At 41.5% G+C, this 21,432-nt stretch overlaps 1 protein-coding gene across 1 annotated transcript; it reads left to right on the forward strand.

Moving 5' to 3' along the window:
- The first annotated feature begins 5,911 nt into the window (after positions 1–5,911).
- Positions 5,912–21,229, forward strand: CXCL14 (C-X-C motif chemokine ligand 14). Its single transcript, XM_050962466.1, has 4 exons — positions 5,912–6,428; positions 7,358–7,463; positions 13,505–13,615; positions 20,098–21,229. Exons 1-4 carry the CDS (start codon positions 6,365–6,367, stop codon positions 20,111–20,113), a joined length of 297 nt encoding a protein of 98 aa, XP_050818423.1. The 5' UTR covers positions 5,912–6,364; the 3' UTR covers positions 20,114–21,229.
- Positions 21,230–21,432: the final 203 nt, after the last annotated feature.

The following is a 21,432-nucleotide window of genomic DNA, read 5'->3' on the forward strand; positions in this document are numbered from 1 at the left end:
ATTTTTTATAAACATTACTCCCATTTTGACTAGTGCCTAATATGCATTCCATTCATCGTTCCTTTCTCTCAGCTAACTGCATATTAAATCTAAAAGGGTGGTTAGCCTTAACCCAAATACTATCTTAGTCTATCAACAAAATAAACCACATGGATGAAGCCAGTGAGACTTCAATAATATATTTTCTAACCATTGGGATACAAGAAAATGTTTAAGTACGACTAGCTCTGAGTCCATACCATGCCAAAAGCTCACATATTCATGCTTTTTGTTTAGTTTCTGGTGAATATTGTGCTGGATTCAGAATCAGGAGACCTAGGTTCCATTCCCGGCACTGACCTGCTTTGTGACCTTAGTTATGTCATTTCCTCTCTGTTTTCCCTTCCACCCCTTTACCTGTTTCACGGGTAAGTTCTCAGAGCCAGGAACTCTGTGTGTGTGGTGTGTGTGTGTGTGTGTGTGTGTGTGTGTGTGTACGCGCGCGCCTTGCACAAGGAGCCCGGATTTCAATTGGGGCCTCTAGGCACTACTGAAAAATAAATATTTAATAATAATAAATAATGCTCTAATTTACATGATGTCACCAATATCCCTTAGAAGTCCAGCACCTAAGAGAACCACATTTCTCCTCCAGTTGTGCAGCAGCTTCTAAAGGGTCAAAAGCAAAAAAAACCCTCCGTACTGATCTTCTTGAATATTTGTTAAATTTTTGTCAAATCCCAGTCTCTTACAAAGTCCTAATGCCTCCAGGTGTGACCCTCTTCCCCTCATCTGCAGCACGGATCCACCTCTGCAGAGAAAGAACTGAGCCCTAAGCACTTAGGGAATGATCCTGAAACAACTCACGCGAGTAAACTATGTTCAGTACTCCCACTGCAGTCTATGGGACTCATCATGTAAGTAAGGGCCACTCACATGAATACGCTTTGCAAAACAGGCCTCTTAATTAAAAATAGGTTAAATTTTCACAGGGCACCTGCACCCAAATCTTGCTCAGAGGTACAGGTAACCTGAGCCACTTAGCAAAGCAATTAAGTACTCCACCAAGCATGTAGGTGGTCTATTCACATGCAGTTCTGCCAGTGCTACCCAGCCAGTTCCAGAGTACATATCCAGACCTCATGTCTGCTATCCCCTCTCCAAGTTTCTACCAAGTGGGTAGTTAGGGAAAGGGGCACATTGCAGGTGGAGATGGGGAACGGGGGAGGGGGGGCTTTCTCCAGTTAGATCCTTCTTGCTAAGTTATGGTGAGCAGCAATCATGAGGGTAAAAAACATACCCATGTCTCAATTGTAAAGTCAATGGACTACATCAGAGGTAGACTCCTCTGGAATCCATTTCCCTCTTGTATCTTTAAATGCATGTGTGTGTGTGTGTGACTGTGAAGCCAGATTAGCAGGTGCAAAGTGTTGCATGCAGTATTAGTATTAGTATCTTTAAACCAAAGTCACTAAATGGAGTAATTTGCAGATTTATGGAGAAGGGAAATATTCCCAGCCACTGGGTTAGATTCCATTCTCAGTTATACTGATGAAAGGCCTAGACCAACTAGAGAGTTGCACACTTCATTGCTTATGTGGGAGAAACTGTATATACAGCTGGGCCCCTCATCCCCACTCCAGCCTGCCCATCTGACGGGATCTGGGCAGGCAAGGAACCCAGATAGGAGGGATAGAGAAGCTTGGCCAAAGTGGGGTGAGGGGTCCACTGACCCTCTTCCTAACCCTAAACCCAAACCCTACCCCAAGGTCACCGCCACACCCCTGCATCCAGAGTGACTCAGCTCCCCAGCTCCAGGTCATTGCCTCACTGCGTATTCTGAGGGGATGTCTACACTGCAATTAGACAGCCACAGCTGACCCTTGCCAAGTGACTGGGCTCCCGAGGCTTCGGCTGAGGGGATGTTTAATTGCAGTGTGCTTCTGGGCTCAGGCAGGAGCCCAAGCTCTGACACCTTTCCACCCTGCCGGGGTCCTACCGCCTGGGCACCAGCCCCAGTCTGGAAGTCTACACAGTAACGAAGTAGTCCTGCAGCCCAAGCCCTGCAAACCCGACTCAGCTGGCCTGGCACGCGCCAGTCACGGGTTTTCAATTGCAGCGTAGACCTACCCTCAGCGACCCAATAGTGATTTCAGTGTCAATCAGCTTTTCCTGATTTTCACCAAAATCAGTAAGGTTCTGCCCACTGGTGCCTAGAACATTCCCTGAAATTTTGGAATTGATCAGTCACAATTTTCAAAAGTTATCATGTTATAGACAGACAGAGAGAGAAATGCCATCAAGCTGAGAGTAGGGCCTGGCTTCGCTCCACCAGCTATATTAACTTAAATGAATTTAGCTTCAATGACCGGAGCAAAATTTGGCCCAGCGTGCAGGTATTTGCATAGGGTATTAGCAGTGGGGAACACTAAAGTCCTTACAAGAAGGGGTGGGTAGTGTTTTCTCTCCTAAGGATTTCCTTTAAATAGCTACTTTGATGCCAGCTGGTTTACTCCACTAATTGTTGGGTGCTCTGAAAGCCCCATTAGCCTGCTAGCTGCTTCTAAAGCAGCTTCTGTGCATTCCTAGTAAGGGCATCAATGCACCCGCTTCAGGAGTGAGGGCAAAGCAGCCCTCCCGCCAGTCTGAGGATCCAGCCTACTGGGCAATTGCTGCTGTGAACTCCTGGATGCACTTCACCAAGCCTCTCTTGGCAAGCTGTGGTCGGCCTCTTCAGTGCTGGGCTATTTTCACCAGCAGGCTCTAAGCCAGGTCCTCTCTGCAGCTTGCCAGGGAGCTTTATGCTGGGCTAGGGCACTGGAAAGAATAATTGAAAAGAATATTTAATTAGATTAAATGTCGGACCTGTCATCAGTGACAATGTCCTTCTAATTAGCTAATCGGAGACTGTAATATGCTACCAGTAAAGAAATTGCTGCGCTCCCTTGGGGACATGTGCTGCTGTCTAAACATGTCTCATAAATGTTAATGGAAGTCACATATGTGAAATTGAGGGCACTAGATAGCCCTTGTTAATTATGATGTGAGTTATTAGGTGATATTCCTCACTTAGGGTACCAAAAAAAAACCATGTATACTTGATCAACTGTTTTGTGATGGCCTGGGGTGTCGAAAGGAATGCTTTGAGCCCTCCTCAAGCAGAAATCAGGGAAGAAAGTACTCAAGATGGCAGGATAATTCTCTGCAGGTTTTTAGTGATGGGAAGCGCACTAGCTGTTTGTGCTCTGAACCCAGACTTCTCTCCTGCAGACAGTCACTCTCCCTGATTCTCCATATGGAGGCTACCAAAAAATTCTGGGAGACACATCTTGCTCCAGGGCCAAGGAACCACTGTAGCAACAAGTGACTAGTTCTGGCTCCCACAGGACAGAACCCTTTCCTTATGGAGTGGTGGCAGACTTCTCCCCTGATTCTCTAGAGGCACCATAACAGCCTATATTACAAAGTGTTTGTCACCATCTGTGCATTAAAATGTATATATTCACTGAGTCTCACCAGCTCTTTCAGAGACACACACTGCAGATAGATTAAAACTCGATCAACACGTTTTCATAATCAGTTTGGTATTTGCTTGCACAAAGCAACCAGACCTAAAGGAATATTTCTGGAGCTCTTTACCCCATTTTATTAGGATGCAGAGCATGGCAGGTCACCATCCACACAACACCACACACATTGAGGCTTTTCAAAAATAGCCCCTAAGAGGTGACTTATTCCTCTTTTTTTCCCCCTTTGGCAAAGCCCTATAAAGAATGAGTTGTCCTTCCCACTGTACTTGTCCTCAGACTCTCTGAGGTCACAGACTTCTCCCAGATGATCACTGTTGAAGTCCAATAAAAGGGGAATAAAAAGGTTCTTCCCTTCTCAGGGTGCTAATTCTCAAGGGTCTCTGTGATCACACATTCTCTCCAGAGAGCTGTGACAAGTCTCTGGGGAACCCCGGTTCTCCGTTTCCCCCGGAGAAATTCTTTTCCTCCCAATCTCTTCCTGGTATAAGAAGAGGAAGCTGTGGTGGCCTACACTTCCCAGATGACAAGCATCTCCTCTCCAGCATTGAGAAGAGAGGGGATCTTTGGTCCACCTTGCACTTTGAAGTTCTGATTTTAGGCTCTGAAGAAAGGCAACAGTTCAGATTTGCTTCCCAACTTCCTTGTCAAGATATCTTTCCCCTCAGTGGCTGCCTTTATCATTAACTTCCAGAACGGAGAGGTTCTGGCCTTGTGTCTTCCTTCACCAGCTGAAAAGGGCCAGCCCACTCTGTTACACGAGGCAAGAGGCTCCTTAGAACTACCTCAGATAGACAGATTTTAGCAAACCTGGCCTTACGCACATTGATAAGGCACTGCTTGGCTTGTGGCAATCCCCTCAACAATAAGAAGCCCAATTTCTCCCCAGGAAGCAGGACCAGAGCAGGGAGGTACTTTACTTGATGGGAACCGACAGCTGTCTCGACAACAACCTCACCAGAAGTCATACAAGATCCCCTAATTTGTGGGAGCTCCAGACTGTCCCTCAAATTTTATCACTGTCCTACATAAGCTTCCTTGTTTGGGGTTTTTCAAAGCCCTGTTTATTAAAGCTGCAGCAAAGAATTTACTAGTTGTGTGAGCTGTAGCAAACAAGCCCACCAAAACTTGTGTGCTTCATCTGGCAAGTTCATTGCCATGCTTCTCAGCCTGTGCTTGCTCTCTCTCTCTCTCACACACACATACACACACACCCGTTATCCACTGTACACGAGCAGCACGTCTCTCAGAAAGGAAATATTAACACATATTTGCATTAGCAAGCCTGCAGGAGACTCAGAATGTTCCAGGCATGTCAGCACATCTCACATGAAAGGCAACATACAGAACAAAACAACTGAATCAATGTTTGTGCTCAACGTGCTGTGTGTGTGTGGTATGCATGTACTCCTCAACCTGCCAATGCCCGAGCATGAAACATAGGGCAGGATGGAGGCTCAAAATGAGGGACATAAGAATAACAATGCTGTAGAAAACTTAATATAGAATGGGAACGCATCAGATTTTAGGAATATGTGGGTTTGAAATTGGGGTTGTTATTCACAAGTGACTGGGTGGATACAGATTTCAGCTGGTTTGGATTGATGTTAGTAATAATGGTTATGGTTAAAGGCTATAATTAATATTAACTTTTTGGCTTTTGTTGTACAGCACTCAGTAACCTTATGATAGGTGTCCTATAAACAGGTGAATAAACATATGTATGTATGTGGCCTGTGCATAGTCACAGGAAGTCTGCGGCGAATGACCAAGATTAACAGAGGAATAGGAGAAGCATTCACTACAACTCCTATTACTATTTAGTTAAAATATAGTACTAACAGAGAGACTGCAGGCCTGACTCTGGTCTTATGACATCTCATTTACATGGGCATAAATCTGGAGTTACCCTGTTCATTTTAAAGGAGTTATTCCAGATTCAGAGAGGTGGAACTGAGATCAGAAACTGATCCTGAAACAGAAATATGGAGGGGAGAGAGAACATATTGCTCAAATACACCTTAAAAGCAATAAATTGCTCCTCTAATAAACACTTTCTGTGCTAACCCCCACAGGGACAATTTTGTCCATTTAATTCACAGAAGCTCACTTAAATTTGGAAGCCTGGCAAAGTTGAAGAACTTTAAATAAAAAAAAAAGACAAGATTTCTCACGAGGTGAAATTTCCCAGAATCGTTTTATTCTTCACTTTATTTTCAATGCCAATAGGAATTTCCCAGGAAAGCTGTCATTTCTCTAGCTCCTTCATTGCTTAGAAACAATCTCAAAATATAGCTCAGACCAACTCAACTCCCTTCAGACAATTGCATCCACCACATACTGAATGGAGCCAACATCACAATTCTTTGAGAACCGCACAAGTTTGCTCATGCCACTTGCAAAAGAGTCAAAAATACCTGGCAACTGTATAAAGAACCTGATTTCTTCATCTTCCTCCCTCTTTCTGTAGATTTAATGAATGATTTTCCTCCCTTTCCTTTTCTCTTCCCTAGACTAAACCCATCCGATCTCCTAGCTAGGATCACTTCCATCCCCACCCTCCCTTGTGTTGAGAAATTGCAGTGAGCTGAGTCGCTCTGCATATTAATGAGTTCGCAGGAAGGGCAGCAGGAGCTGTTTTAAAAGAGGACAAGAGGAGCAAAGAGGCACAGGCAGCTCAGACAGAGAGCTGAAACTGACAAGGCAGCAGCAGCAAGAGAAAGGAATCCGGAGGTCTCCAAATTCCTTCCCTGACAACATCAAACCAGTGAATCTGCTCGAAGACCAGAAGCAAGAAGAGCAGTCCGATTATATAAGTGAGCATCTGACCCATCTATTTAGGTCCCTGAGGTCTTACCATGAAGCCCCTGACAGCAGCTTTACTTCTGCTGTTCATTGTAATGTGCTTAGCCGCTGCAGAAGGTAAGTTAGTTTCTTGTACCTGTTCCCCATTTAAACTTCTTTCCAGTGATTTTTCCCCCTCAGTAGTCTGTGTTTGCTCCTTGAAATACTATAATGAGATTTATTGTTGTCCTCAGTCTGTATGGGGAAGAATTGATATGATGACTCTAATAGTAGTGGAAGGTAGTACCAGGCTGTTGTTTTTTTAGGTGTAAGTAGTGGCAAAACACGGGGGACAAAGTTGTGCCCTCGGTTATAATTTTACAGCCCATTTATTCTGGTATGCACTATATCTGGGGTAAATGCTCTGAAATCAGCGGAGTTACTCCAGATTTGTGCAGTTGAAAGCCTGCAGAATTTAGCTTGATGCACTATAATGGGTTGAACTGAGGGTGAAATTCCGACAGAGACGTTTTCTAGTTTTCCACGAAAATGACAGTTACAAAACTCGGATTTTGTCAGGCTTGGAAGAGACCTTTAGAATTTGTGCAAGTAAGAAATTCAGAAGCACAATATAGAGCCCCCCCCCCCCCCCCCGCCAGTTCTACTTGCGAAAGTAGAGTGGAGGCAAAAACCCGAGAGCCGTGTAAGCTTGTTCATCTTTACAACAGACTTTAGCTCTTTCCTTTTGCATTTGTTAAAGTTTAGTTTAATCACAGCAGGTGCACTTTAAAAAATCAACACTGACCACACTGCAGTACTGTGTATATTTACCACACCAGTTCTGGTACTTTAACATGTCTTTCTCAGGGAGTTACTAACACTTTCTGTGGTAAATCAGGAGGAAAATATTGCCCTTTTCAGCTCAACAACCCCCCAAAGCGTACATTTTTATAGGTTTTTAAAACATGACTTGTCTGTATATTTACATAAGCTAATGATGGGAGGGTATTAACTGCAATTGTTACAGAATAACTTTGTACACAAATGGTAAATACTTTCTCTTGTAGGATCAAAGTGCAAATGCTCAAGAAAGGGTCCTAAGATAAGATTCTCTGCTGTTCAGAAGCTGGAAATCAAACCAAAGTATCCACATTGTAAGGAAAAAATGATCATGTAAGTGTTCCTGCATGCATTCTACTATGTACCAAGTGAAGTGCATCTCCCTGTATTGCAACCTCCTTCTTTATTTTTTATAATTTCCTGATATACTAATTTCCAACATTAGTCATAATAAAATATGTAGCTACATGAACCAATCCTATCCGTAGTATGTCAGCACAGTAGAATCTGCTTAACACTATAAATATCTAAAGAATATTGCTTATGAGAGTAATTATTAGTTTAACAAATGATGAGGGTCAAATTCTACTTTCAGCTGCCCAGATGTAAATCTAGAATGCTAAACTCAGGCTACTGTGGATTTACATGGGGAGTAACAAATGAGAACAGAATTTGGGCCACAAAAGTTTTGAGTAATGAAGAATCATCCAAATTCATTGAGGCAAATTTTTGTCTCAGTTACGCTCATACAAGTCCTTTGATTTCTGTAGGGTTGCATGGATTGTAACTGAAAGTAGAATTTTGTAAGAAAAATGCCGCTATCTGTATTAGCAAATAGCCGTGCATTGACCAATGCTGAAATGAAACCTCAGTAGAAACAATTGATAAAGTCAAAGGGAGCTCTAAAGACTAGATCAGTGGGGTATATTACAGTTTAAAACAATGGCACGGGAGCGGGGTGTTAATGTATCCTGTCTTCTATATTGTCAAAGTTTTTGAAAGGCTTTGCACAAAACAGGCTATGTGCCTGAATAAGAATAGCTGAAAATACTTATTCTGCTATTTACCCCATTGCTCTGCAAGGACAGAAGAATGTCCTCCTATACCCAGATGTACAGACACTCTTTTCTCAACCTAGCTATTATATAATTTTTTAACATTAGCTTTAATTAAAAACTGTTATTTGTTCTTATTAGCTGCTTGTCAGATCTTCACCAAAAAGGCTGGGCATTGAATATGTTGTAGCATTTGTTCCTTATCAGTTAATGTTACCAGATTTATTGAAATGTAGAAAGATGATTTAATATATCACGGTGCAATACATTTATACCTCTTCAAAACACAGACTGCTCTCAGTTACACCCATGTAAACTCTGGGTCAAATTCTCTTTTTAGTTACTCTGGTTGGACCCAATCCTGCCTGCTTTGAAGTGAATGGCCAAACTCCCCATTCAATAAGGGAAGAATTGAACCCACTGATTTCAAAGCAGCTACCCCAGATTTACAAGCAGCGTAACCGAAAGCAGTATTTGGAAGTTGCACTCATCTATCTAAGGCAGGATTTAGCTAAAGGAGCCCAGGACATATCATTTATATTTAGATGATCAGCACTTGAGTAATTTTTTAAAAAAATATTTAAATTGTAAAAGCAAGGCATGCTGCCTAGAGCAAAGTCAACTCTCAGGTTCCAAATAAGTCATTTGAAATGAACGTGTCGAACAAACGTTTTGAATCAATAACTCTTTGAACTTTCGCAGGGGCTTAAATAAACACCACTTTGAATTGTCAGAGAGAAAGGCATCTTTGGCAAAGTGGTAATAATATTTAGAATCCAGAAGTCTTCCTCTCAGGAGCAGGGCCCTTTTTCCCAGCCAGCGGGTGCAAACAGTCATTTCTATTTTATGTTAATCACCTGGGGCTAACAAAAGGGGCTGAAACATGCAGCAGCATAGAAGCAATTGGAGAATTTGCTACAGCGCTCTGTGCAGCTAGAGACTTCAATCTGTGCCTGGGAGTTTGACTGGCTGCTGGAAAGGCAAGCAGCAATCTGCTCTCCCCAAGCAAGATGCCAGCAGAAGCTGGATGGTGAAGTGCTGTCAAGAAAACAATAACAAGCTTTGCTGGGATAAGTCTGTGAGAGACAACTGCTCCAAAGCACTGAAAGCAGGGCCAGACTTGGCAGCCAAGGGGAGAAGGGGAAATTGTGAGCATGAAATGAACCTCAATAGTGCAACTTCTCACTTTCCATAAGAATATCAGGAAAATATATAAAATACTTTAGCTTTTGCTAAAATGCCTCGGCAAAAGAATTAGCTTTCAAACGAGGCTCTGATCTTGAATATAGCTGTGCAAATTTGGAGAATTGCAATTACCTTGCCTTAACAAGCTGGCCATTCCTATTCTATGGAGAGAAAATTTAAGACTTCAGTGGAATTACTCCTGATTTACACCAGTGTAAGAGGAGGAGAAGGCAGAAATGTTGTCATTAGTGCTTTTGTAGGGAGTGACTCTTATCATCTTCAGTGTCACTTGAAATCCGTACTAGAGAGAAGTGGGGGATATTGGAACAACTGGACGGAACTGTGACCAGAAATGACTGATACCATAGTTTCAGTACAAGACGCAGAAAAGCCAGGTTCCCGTAATGGATTTTTGTGGCTGTTGTTGAGGAAATAAAATCAGTGAATGATCTTGATTGTCCTCCAACCTGCCCCATAAGCCTGACTGTCCTCTGGTCTAGTTACATGGAAGAAGTGTGAAAACTGTAGGGTGATTGGCAGACTGGAGAATAGTGGAATACATTGTTTGGAAGAGATTCATCTAATAAAATGAAATAAAATACATAAGTAGAACTGGAAAAGTTTGTGAAAGACAGCAAAATCCCTGACCCTTTGACGTTGTCTAGACCTGCTCTGAGCAGGGTTAGCCAGCATGGTGGCCGATACCCAAGCAGCTGGTCTACACTGCTAGCTTTACCTTTGCTACCTCCAATGGAGTTGAAGTGGTGAAAGTATAGAGAGCCTCAAAGTGAACTCAGCTAAATATTTGTGAGAAGAGGGTTTAATTCACTGACAGAATGGCAAAACTCTCCTTTAATTCCATGGCAGCCAGATCACCCTATTACAAAAAATTTAATGAACAAAATTCTACACTGATTTTTATTCCATCCAGTTCCTATCACTCACAAACATTTGTGTACATATATACACAGAGAGAGAGGGAGAGAGAATATGCTATATATTGCTCAAAGACTTAAGAACTCTTATTGGTGTTAATGGAAACTGCCAACAGAGATTAAGAGTTTCTTTATTCTACTTAAGAAGCGAGTGGAAACAGGGCAGCCTCTTGGAACACATCTTGTCTTTCTGTACAAGAAGTTTTATGGCTGTATATAGGAAAAGGGATGGACCAACCTACCCCAAAGCTGCTTGGTACAATGTGCAGATGATTTTATGCACAAACTGTACACGCTAGCCCTGATTCTAAAATGTGTTGCCCAGCTCAGCCACATGGCTATGTGGTGGCTTGGACCTTCTTCTCTTGTCCCCAATTTGTAGTTAGGCAAAGCAGCCAGGGACCTGATAGATCCAGCCAGCTGAGATTTCCCCTTGACTAAGGAGATGAGTTATCATAGCAGCACTGCGCCACCTGGTTACTTTCCCCAACACAGAAAGAATGGCCAGGGGAAAGGAATGGATCTTTAACTATTTTTAGCTGTCAAATGGCCCCTTAAAGCCATAATCAGATGAACATAAATTAGGGGAGTGGACCAATCCCCATCCAGCCTCATGATCCTAGGGGCCGGCAAAGATACTATACAGCTACTTTTGGTCCCCTGGGGTACACCCCTAATCCCAGAGTGACACAAATATGCAGGAAATCATTCAGCATCAGACTTGTTGCAAAACTGTCTTTGAAGCGGATGCTGTAAGATATGCAGAATGACTTCTAGCTGGGATTAACCAAGCTCTCGGTGTACAGATTTTCCCACAGAGTAACTCTCATTTGGCTCACCTGGGGGAGCTGCAGCCTTCGCAACACCAGTGTTAACTCATCTGGAGCAATGTGCAGGAATCATATGCACACAGAGAACAAGGGCAGCCACAGGATGAGGAATTTCGTTAAATGGCAAAGCCCACTCTAGTGGCTGGCAGTCATAGGAGGTGCTAACTGGGTTACCCATGACCCATATACTATACAAAACCCCAATGGCAAAAGAGTGCATCAGTCATTAAAGTATGATTTAACTGTACAGATTTATCCAAAAATCTATTAGGAATTTGGAATAGCCCTTCCAAAGAAAGCCTAGCATTCAGGATTGTTTTTCCCCCAGCACAGAGTTAACATGGTATCAGTCCAAATGATAAGATGAACGTCTGCTATAAAACAATGCATCTCAGTCTTAAAACTCCTTTATTAACCCAACTAGTCAGATAATCATGCCATGAATATTATCATAAGTTGGTAATAAACTTTAGTGCAAATAAAGTTGCCCTTGATTACTTTTCTGAAGCAGTTATGCATCGTTGTTCTCCAGAGGCACTGCACCTCTTCTCCTGGGGTTTAGTTTGTCATTTTCTGAAAATATTCTGTTCACTCCTTGAGCAAAACAGCACCGACTGAGTTCTGATTTCATATCTTTCCCACACACACACACACAAATCCCACTGCCAAGACAATAACCACTGGACGCAAATACTGTTCCGCAAGCTTGATTCCATTAAAACTCACTGCTCACAGGTCTCAGTTCTCCCATTCAGTTCAATGAGAAAATGTTCTCTATGGATTGAAGCACACAGGAATTATCTTAGTGAGGCCCAAAGTAAGCGCATGGGGTCTGTATGTTGTAGCATTAATTCACCTCCCTCAACATGCACACAGACCCTTAACACCTTTTCCCGCTCCTATTGTTCATGCTTCCAATACAAGTGATTTGATGTCTTGTGCTTTTGCAGCATTCATTTGCCTCTCACTGAGGGCAAAACCAAGCAAAGCCAGAATTCAGCCCCCATTCTGTGTCTAGTTAGTGAAAGACATACTGAGACCCTGGGCCAGCCCTGTGGGGCTCCAACCAAGAATTCGGTCCAGTAGCCAGAGCTGAAAAAAGGACATGTTTCAACCCGCTCTCTCTGTCCTTTGTCTGAATTTTGCATTGTGGTATCCCTTGCTGATTTGTAAAATGGGTAAAAAAAAATGTACTAAAAAAGATATTTTCATCCAAAAATTGGCCCTTTTTTCAAAAATGAAACCTTTGTGAAAAATTCTCAACATTCTCAGAATTTTCCATTTTCCTGGAATTTTTTAAAGGAAATTTTTACCAACTTAATTTTCTAAATTGTTTTAGTTTAACCAAAAACTGTGGTTCCATACTAAAAAACAGGTTTCTAGAAAATAAACATTTTGGATAAAAAATGTGGTTAAATACGTAACAGAAAAAGTTGCCAAAAGTGGAAAATTGAACCATTTTGAACCCTTAGAACTCAGAGCAACTTTGAAATTTAAAATGTTTTACTAACTTATTTTCCCATTTCTAGACCAGCTCTGCTGATTTGTCAGTGAAACCATGACATCATCTGGATTATGGTAGACCATTAATTAACCAGCATTAAATGGTTGGCACTCAAACAAAGGACAGAGTAAGAGGAAACCAGAAAGGCCAGGAAGTAAATTGGCCATGTGTTACCTCCTTGCCTGGTCTTATTTCCAGGATAAGGTGCTATCAGTCCTTGTGTGGTTCCTCTCCAGTGCAGCTATGGGCAAGTTTAAATGGATCGGCCCACACGCTGATAAAGCTAGAGATGGTCCCAGGTGGCTGCTGTCTTCTTTGCACCACAGACTAGCCCTTTGGGGTCTCCAGAAGTTTGCAAAGCACACAAGTACTGCTAATGAAAGCATTACTGCATACAAAATCAGTGATCCAGGCCTAATCCTTACTCTCCCAAGTAGCATTGTCCAATGGGACTTTTTCCATGTGCTTGAATTATTTGTCTGAGTAAAGGTTTGCGGGACTGGGCCTGATTGACTGTTTTATTTAAATCAGTTATTAAATCCCAAAATAAATGTTTGCTAGAGGGTGGAATAAAACTGTTGATTAAAAATTATGGGCAGCTCAGCTGGTATAAATCGGCTTAACTCCATTGGTGACCATGGAGCTACACCAGCGGAGGACCTGGCCCAATTTTATAATTGCAAACTCAAATTTTATCATGGAACATAGTGGCTTGTTATCCTCTCAGTGCACATGTGCAACTCTCATTAACATGAATGAAATATCTGGAGCAAGAGAGAGCCTGTTGGTTTTTATGAAATGTTCACAGTGACCAATGTGAGTTATTCATGACCTTTCTGTAGTGATCGTTCCTTTTCCATTTCAGTGTAACTATGCAGTCACGGTTCAGAGGAGGACAGCAGTACTGCTTGCATCCCAAACTCCAAAGCACAAAGAGATTAGTTAAGTGGTACACAATATGGAAGGAGAAACGCAGGTGAGTATTAATTTCATTCAGCAAAAGATACTCCTGTTTTCTGTGGGATAAAGTGATGTCATTATAGGTAACCAAATTTGTTCCTTTTGGCAAATAACTTATCTTTCTTGCTTGAATGCTTGAGACATGGCAGCACAGAACAGTTAGGTGTAATAGTCCAAATGGCTCTCTCTGGAATATGGCACAAATACTAATTAGACTGAAATGGCTAAAACCTTCCTAAATAAAATGCTACAGATAGCACATTAGTTTAACTGCTTCTGGGTCTATTTTTTTTAAAGCATCATGTAGGTGAAAAATGTGATGCAAGGTTAGATACTATTAATAGAGTCTTGAAATTACTACCTAAATGCATACAGTAAAATTCTCATACTCTAAACAATCAATTCAATGTGATCGATTTATTTGATAAAGCCTACAAATTACATCTGTAAATAGTCAAATAATATAAATGGCTCTGAATGCAGTTTATTCCTAGTTTTGGGATAGGCTTCTCTGAGACTAAATAGTAATACTTTGCACTTGCACAATACTTTTTATCTGATATTTTCAAAGTTTGTTACACCTTATCACCTCCAAATCAGAGATGAGGAAGCCAAGGCAAGTAAAGGCTAAGTTACTTGCCTAGGGTCCAACACAAAGTCAGTGGCAGAGTTGGGAACAGAAACCAGGTCTCCTGAGTTCAGGTCCCGTGCTCTAAGCACTAGGAAACACTACCACCCTATATTTGATTATCCAGATTTTAGCACATTTTCACCCAGCTGTCATTTCATGCTATAACTCTCTATGGCTTGATTGCTGGATGCAATGCTACCTTTCCCCTTCCATCCTGGCCTTTGCACAAGCTAAGCCATCAGTGATAAACAGAAAAGAAACACAGACATAAATGAACACCAGATGTAAAATGGATTATGTTGTCTGTAAATAATTAAGAGGAAGTCTAAAGGAACAAAGGGGAGTTAGCTCCCCACTCCCCCATTGGCTTTGAAATGGAGTTGGGTGCTCTGTAATAATCTTCCCCTTTGTAGGGACGTCCAGCGATTTCTTAGAGCTCATTATTAGTTGAGGAGCTGAGGCAGGGGAGTGTGAGAAAGCTTCATTTCCTCTCACGCCCTGTAGCTAGTCTCCCCATTTCTTTTGGCAAGAAAAGGGTAGTAGAGGGAGGACTTACCATATACAGAACTTAAAGGATATCCTTGGGAGGAGTTAAATATCTTACCACCAGCTCCAGGAACCATACCCTTGAGCACAAATATTACTCACACTGGTTTAAATTCACTCATTGGTAGAATATCGCTTAACCCATACAGCACCCCAGAATGTGGGATGTGCAGATGTGGGCAGCTCTCTGCACCCTCTGTGGGCTGGGAGAAGTTGGATCTGTCTGAGCTCTGAATATGCTGGCATGGAATAGAGAACTGTAGAAGAACCCACCAGATGCAGGCTTACATTGGATCCAGTGCCTGGCCTGGGCAATGGAGCAACAGTGGCCACTCTTACCTCCCCTAGGAATGGGACTGACCATGGGTGTGGATTAGATCCCATCTCTCCAATCACCACTTAATTCCTTACAAAAATCCCATTTACGCAAGTGGTGTGGATGGGGGACTCAAGCTGCGTCCATTTACAGCACTCACCTTTGAGATCTACACTTGTTATTGTGATGGTGCAATAGACTGTCAAGCACTCCTCCTTCACAAACATATACTGCCATATCTCACTTGCTGGATCCACTGCAAGTTTGCAGCTCTGAGGATATCTTAGTGGTACTTGGTTTTAGACATTGCAAAGGAATAGAAAAGTGACTTGCCCCTGATTTTTCTAATAAATCTAGATGGGACTCTTCTCTCATGTCTACCTTTAAGATTCAGGTCCCAAAATACAAATCATAAGCTCCATGAACCACCAGGAGGAACCTCAGTTACCAGTGCAACATTCTCTTTCACGTTCTGGAAATGCTCAGCAGTCTTTTTGGAAAAGGGTATCAAGGATAGAATGAAATCAGCATAGGAGAATTCTGAATCAGAATGTAAAACTAAACAGTATGTAAAGGTTTTAGGAGCTGTGGAATGTTTACATAAATGTTAACTGAGAAAAGCACGTAGCATAATCTCTAGCGAAAGACCAACGCTGGAGCCTGAATGAAAGAACCGGACTGGGGCCATTAGATGGAATGTAGAGTAGCTCAAGCACACTGAATTAATTAGCCGTGTAGTACAGGGTGTGAAATGGAAAACTCTCATTGACTTCACTGTGCTTTGGGTCAGGCACGTATGTTAAGAGATGAAGGATTTCTAAAGTAGCAGTAATATAGAGCCAATCTTTTTTCCATTTTAATCAGTGAGAACTTTCTTGTTAACTTCAGTATTGAGCACAGAATGTGATCACCCTAACCCTACCCTAAAAATCCAGTTGACTGAGCCAAGGGCAAATGCAAATTCTTTTGTGGAAACGTCTTGTTCCTGGATGACAAGTTTGCCACTGTGCAGGGCAGATAGCCAGGTTGATGAAAGCTCATGGCATTAACGTATGTAAGGGACACCACTCCATGTTGATATTTTTGCCTGTCTGCAAGCTCTGTATAAGCTGTTTGTGGTCTGGTAAGTAAACAGAATGCATTGTGAAATGTCAACTATTATGTAATACCATATTTCCTTACTGTTTGTAAAAGCTACCATTAAAACAACAAAGGAAATGAAACCACAGACTCTTACTGTGACACTATGCCCCATATTCTTCATAGAGGTATTGTTATGATATGAATATGACCTAAGGTGTGTTTTGGCCAAAATAAGTCATGTGAGATATCATTTGGAAAGGTTATGATTTGCTAAACATCATGTGGCACCCCAAAGGTGGGGGGTAACCTGTCACACTTCCGTTCAAGTAACGTTACCAATCTGCCTTAAGCTGATAAAAATAAGATGCATTAGATTAAAGCTTGCCATGGCAAAGGCCCTGGTATCACATGGCCTCACTCGTGCAGTGACGCCTGGGTATAAAGGCACTGCCTGGGGTCTTAGCCTTATCTTTGAATTTCCTTGTGTGGGTTTGTCAGACTTTTAATGCCAACTTTGACATATTCTTGTGCCTTATTAACATGCTTTATATAATCATCCCCTTGCTAACAAACAGGACAGTATTTTAGTAAAGCATCAATACCTGTCTAACTCTGTTGTCTCTCAAGCTTCACAATATAGGATAGATCGTTCTGTATACAGGGAGATACCCATGAACGGGCCAGGAATCGCCAGAAAGTGTACATCCTATTGTTCATTTAACCTGTTCTCCCTTCCTCGCATCATCCTTCCCAAAATACAGCTCAAGGGGCAGGAGTAGGTTATAACTGTACCTTACCTGATATAATTACACATATTCACCTGTTTAAAAGAACTAGAAATTTGCTCAGCATGTTCTGACTACCGTGATGGCATATTGACACCTTCTGTAAACCTGGGGAAATATTCCACTTAGAGAGAGACCTCCCCAGCCTGTATTGTACTATCAGCATGTCTGTTCTCCAGTTTATTCCCCTCCATGGAAGTAGGTGTCATGCCCCTTGGTATCTCCAGACTGTGGGTTCCACTTCAGGGCAGACTGTTCTAGAACAGGGAAGTTACTCCAGTGCCAGCTGTGACTCTAACTCCTTAGGGCTGGTCTACACTACGGGGGGAAATCGATCTCAGACATGCAACTTCAGCTACGTGAATAACGTAGCTGAAGTCGAATATCTAAGATCGGATTACTCACCCGTCCTCACCACGCGGGATCGATGTCAGCAGCTCTCCCTGTCGATTCCGCAACTCCGTTGGGGTTGGTGGAGTTCCGGAATCAATATAAGCGTGCTCAGGGATCGATATATCACGTCTAGATGAGATATATCGATCCCCGAGCAATCAATTTTAACCCGCCGATACGGCACGTAGTCTAGACGTAGCCTTAGACACACCAGCTAACCGCACTGCCTATTAGCTCCCTAGGCTTTTGCCAGCCTCAGTATAGAACTTAAACAGTCCCCTTGGAAACCTCAGTCCCTCTTGATACTAAGTAAGTAGACCCCTGTGAAATTAGCTCCCTTTCACTGTAATGTCACAGAACATCCAAGTTCCATGGTTCCCAAAGGACCAGACACACACCACAGGTCAATCAGTTTCTCCCTAGATCTCCCTCCTTTACCCAATGAGGCAACACTCAGTCCAATCCTGTAATAAATGCATTTAGGCTGCATTGATTAAGTGAAAAAGAAGCAAGAGATATTTGCACAATGCTAAGAATACTAAAGACACAGACAGACAAAGACAAACTTAGGTTATTATCTTGTAAAACTTCTGTTTGAAGTTAACAAGTCTTACAAGTTCAGCTTCTGAGGCTTATCCCAGCTGTGGCAGCTAAAGATCCTTTACCTGGTAGACAAAGCCCTTGCTTTTTAGGATCCAATCAAGTATAAAGCCCTGTGTCCTTCCAGTAGGCAGCTTTTATCCGAAAACCCTGACATCTGATTGTTCTGACCCCAGAGGTAGCAGATGCAAAAGGTAATCGGGGAGTCCATGAGGCAATCCTTCGGAGAAGTCATCCTGTGTGACTCATCCCTGGGTAGGAGTTTCCCCTTCTTTATTGTCCTGTAAACTGTACCTACTCTCTGTACTGAGAATCAAGGAGTTTCCTTGGAACACGTTGCTTTTCAATAGGTGTCAATTGACCACTCTGCTCCCTAAGGGATGTAGCCATTTCTATGGGCAAAACTCAGCAATGATTAATGGCTCTTGTTATCACGAGATCTGTCCCAGCCATGTGAGAGTTATGTAATGCACGTGTACAGTTATTACTCTTAACATGAGAAATCCAGAGATAAGTAAATGAGCATTACAGTCATCCATTCACCAGAATTTAGGAAAGTCCAGACACTACATTTTACTGCAATTTTAACAACTTAATTTAAATAATGTTCCACCAGCATTAAGCCTTCCTAACTCTCAGTTGATACATAGCCTAGAGTTGGCCTAAGCCTCCAGCCTCACAGCATGATCCTTTTAACTTTCTCCTATGGCTTATTCCCCATCTGAAGTCTCAATTCCCCTTTTGCAAGAGCACACCCAGTTGTTTTTGAAATCATGATGATGTCACAGGCAGGGAAGAAGGGGCTATATTTAGCCTTCGGATACACTATCAGGGCACATGTCCCCAGTGGCTGCAGATGCATCAGGAAGGATGCTGGGATGGCCAAAGGTTCTTGCAACTCCTCTGCCCTCCAAGTGAACGATTGTTGGCTGCACAACCCTGGAAGTGGGCAGCACCGGCCTATGGAAGAGAGCATTGCTAGGCTGGACAGAGTGCACTGAAACTCAACACAACTTAGAGAATTAACTCCAGGAGAATCTCCAGAGAGTAGTGGTGTTTAGAGCGGCTCTGAATTTTTCCTCCTGCCCCCAACTCCCTCAAGGAAATTTTTGAAGAAAATAAAAAAAAAATTTCTTTTTGCCCAAATTTTCAGCCAAAGAAGTCAAAACTAAAAAGATTTGGGCCATAAACCAAAAGAGTTGGCTGAAAACTTTTTTGGATTTTAGCTAGAATATTTTGACAAAAAATGAAATTTTCCACAGAAAGCAGACACCTTTTACAAAAAAAATAAAAAAATTCATTGCAATGAAAACATACATTTCCATCCAAAAACAGTTTTGTTGGTAAAATTTTCCACAAGCCCTAGTGATCTACAAAGCTTGCCTGGGGATCATCTGAAGATGAGGTAGATGTAAACTGCAACTACCAGCAGCAGCAGGGTTAAGTGAGCCTAACGGCAGGAGTCAGAAGCAGCAGGAGCAGACGACTCCCTTGTAATAAAAATGTAGGGAAGAGACAGAATATGTGATGTTCTGAACCCAATCCCATTGCCATCAAAGTCAAAGAGGGTTTTGCTAATGACTTCAGTGGGAACTGGACTAAGCCCACAGAATGTTTTTTCCTGAGGTGTCAGTGTTTTTTAAAGTCAAATGTAGTGTAAAAATGAATTCCTGCATTCCCAAAATATCTCTGGGGCCAATTATAATCATGCCACTGTAGATTGTTTTAGTCTGTGGAGACTGCATGCGTGGAATGTTTCAGCAATACTACAGAGGGAAAGTTAAGGAATTCTTCTTTTAAATATTTAAACTAGCAACATATTTTCACATATTAGCTTGTACTTTTCCCGGGGCAAAAAAACATGCTGTTGGATGTGGAGTCCCTCATTTTAAATATCCTAATAATCCTTTCAGTGATAGATTTAGCCACTCTCAGTGCATTCAAGAAAGGAAGAAGGGTGGAAAATTCTGTTTTCTCTTGTGCCAATGCAACTGACTCTGCTGAAGTTAGTGACATTCCTCCTGATTTCCACTGATGTAAATAAGTGCAGAATTTGGCTCCGAGTGTTTAATCAGGATGGTGGGGAAGGTTTTAACTGTAATCAAAATGACTTAAATACCTAGCTTTCTGTTTTTATTTCCCAGGGTTTATGAAGAATAAGAGGAAAACTCTTGGTAAAAGAAATGGAATTTGTTTAGCTGACTTAAGGAATGGACTCTGCAAAGAATATTTCTCTCTCACAGACATAAGACACAAATTCTATATTATTATAAAGCACTTTTTACCAAGGGTCAGTTTTTACATTTTATAGCTGTGTGCGGAAGGGTCCCAGATTTGTCTGTTGGACACTTCAAATTTCATACCTGTCTGCTTTATACTGAGATTGTGAAAACTCATGCTTTTCATTTTAAATAAATGCTTTTTTTGTATTCATTCATACATCACTATGATTACAATCGAGCTTTATAAGCTCATTAGACAAACAATATTTGTAGCGGTATTATATAATAGTGTCTCTTATCCTTTTGTACTGGGAAAGCTTCAGTGGTGTGTTTAGGGTTATCCAACTATGATGGAAGCAGCACAATGTAGGGACTGAGGAACAGCTTGCTGTGTAACATGTCACGGAAGTGTAGTGGCATTTATAGCTGCGGAGATGAGGTTCCTTAGTGGCTTGTCAATTGCCTACCAACATCACTTTGTATCTGTTCTTTAATGAAAGAGGGTCTTGCTGAAAGGTGAAATGTATTACATACCCCCACTTAATGTTTTACATACACTAGAAAACATTTCTAGAGCAGTTTTATTACTAAGAATGTGTTTGATCTATTTTCACCTGAGGTTCTTGTGAAAAGTTTGCAGCTTCATCAGTTTTCAGATATTTTAATTTTCAAGAATACTGTGTATGATTGTGTAGATTTGTAGCAAAAAGTCTTTGAAAAGTACCTTTTTATGAAAAATCAGAGAGGGCAAACATATTAAATAAATATATATGTTTTAGTCACAAAGCAACATATTCATTATTTTGAATGTAATACTTAAATATTAAGCAGTGCATTCCTCTTTTTAAAAATAAAATAACAAAACTACCTTTTCATGTGTAAATATACTACAGGGAGTCTCCCTATATTATCTTTCTGTATAATGTACTGTACTGCTAAATTATCATATGCTATTTAAATGTTTGAAATATTTAGAAAGTTGCATGCAGATTTCATATTTCTTTCTAAAAACACATGGAAAAATAAGTAATAAAATATATTTTAAAATGCCAAAGGCTGTTTTTCAATTTCAATAAGACATTGTGAAACTCAGTCCACCTCTTATGCTTTTTATCGAGGTTGCATTGATTCCGAAAGAGTCATAAAACATTAGTGAAAGAAGCTTAAGATACATAGCAGCAGTGGATATCCTGAGAATGTCATTTATGGCCAATTCAATTCTCACTGACCTCAATAGAAATTGGACTGGACCTTAAA

This window comes from Gopherus flavomarginatus, chromosome 7, assembly GCF_025201925.1.
Source record: "Gopherus flavomarginatus isolate rGopFla2 chromosome 7, rGopFla2.mat.asm, whole genome shotgun sequence".
In the NCBI taxonomy this organism is placed as follows: Eukaryota; Metazoa; Chordata; order Testudines; family Testudinidae; genus Gopherus; species Gopherus flavomarginatus.

Coding starts and splice junctions, on each gene's coding strand:
- CXCL14 (XM_050962466.1), top strand. CDS start 6,365: ATGAAGCCCCTGACAGCAGCTTTACTTCTGCTGTTCATTGTAATGTGC. Junction 6,429..7,357: donor GTGCTTAGCCGCTGCAGAAG/GTAAGTTAGTTT, acceptor TTTCTCTTGTAG/GATCAAAGTGCAAATGCTCA. Junction 7,464..13,504: donor TGTAAGGAAAAAATGATCAT/GTAAGTGTTCCT, acceptor TTTCCATTTCAG/TGTAACTATGCAGTCACGGT.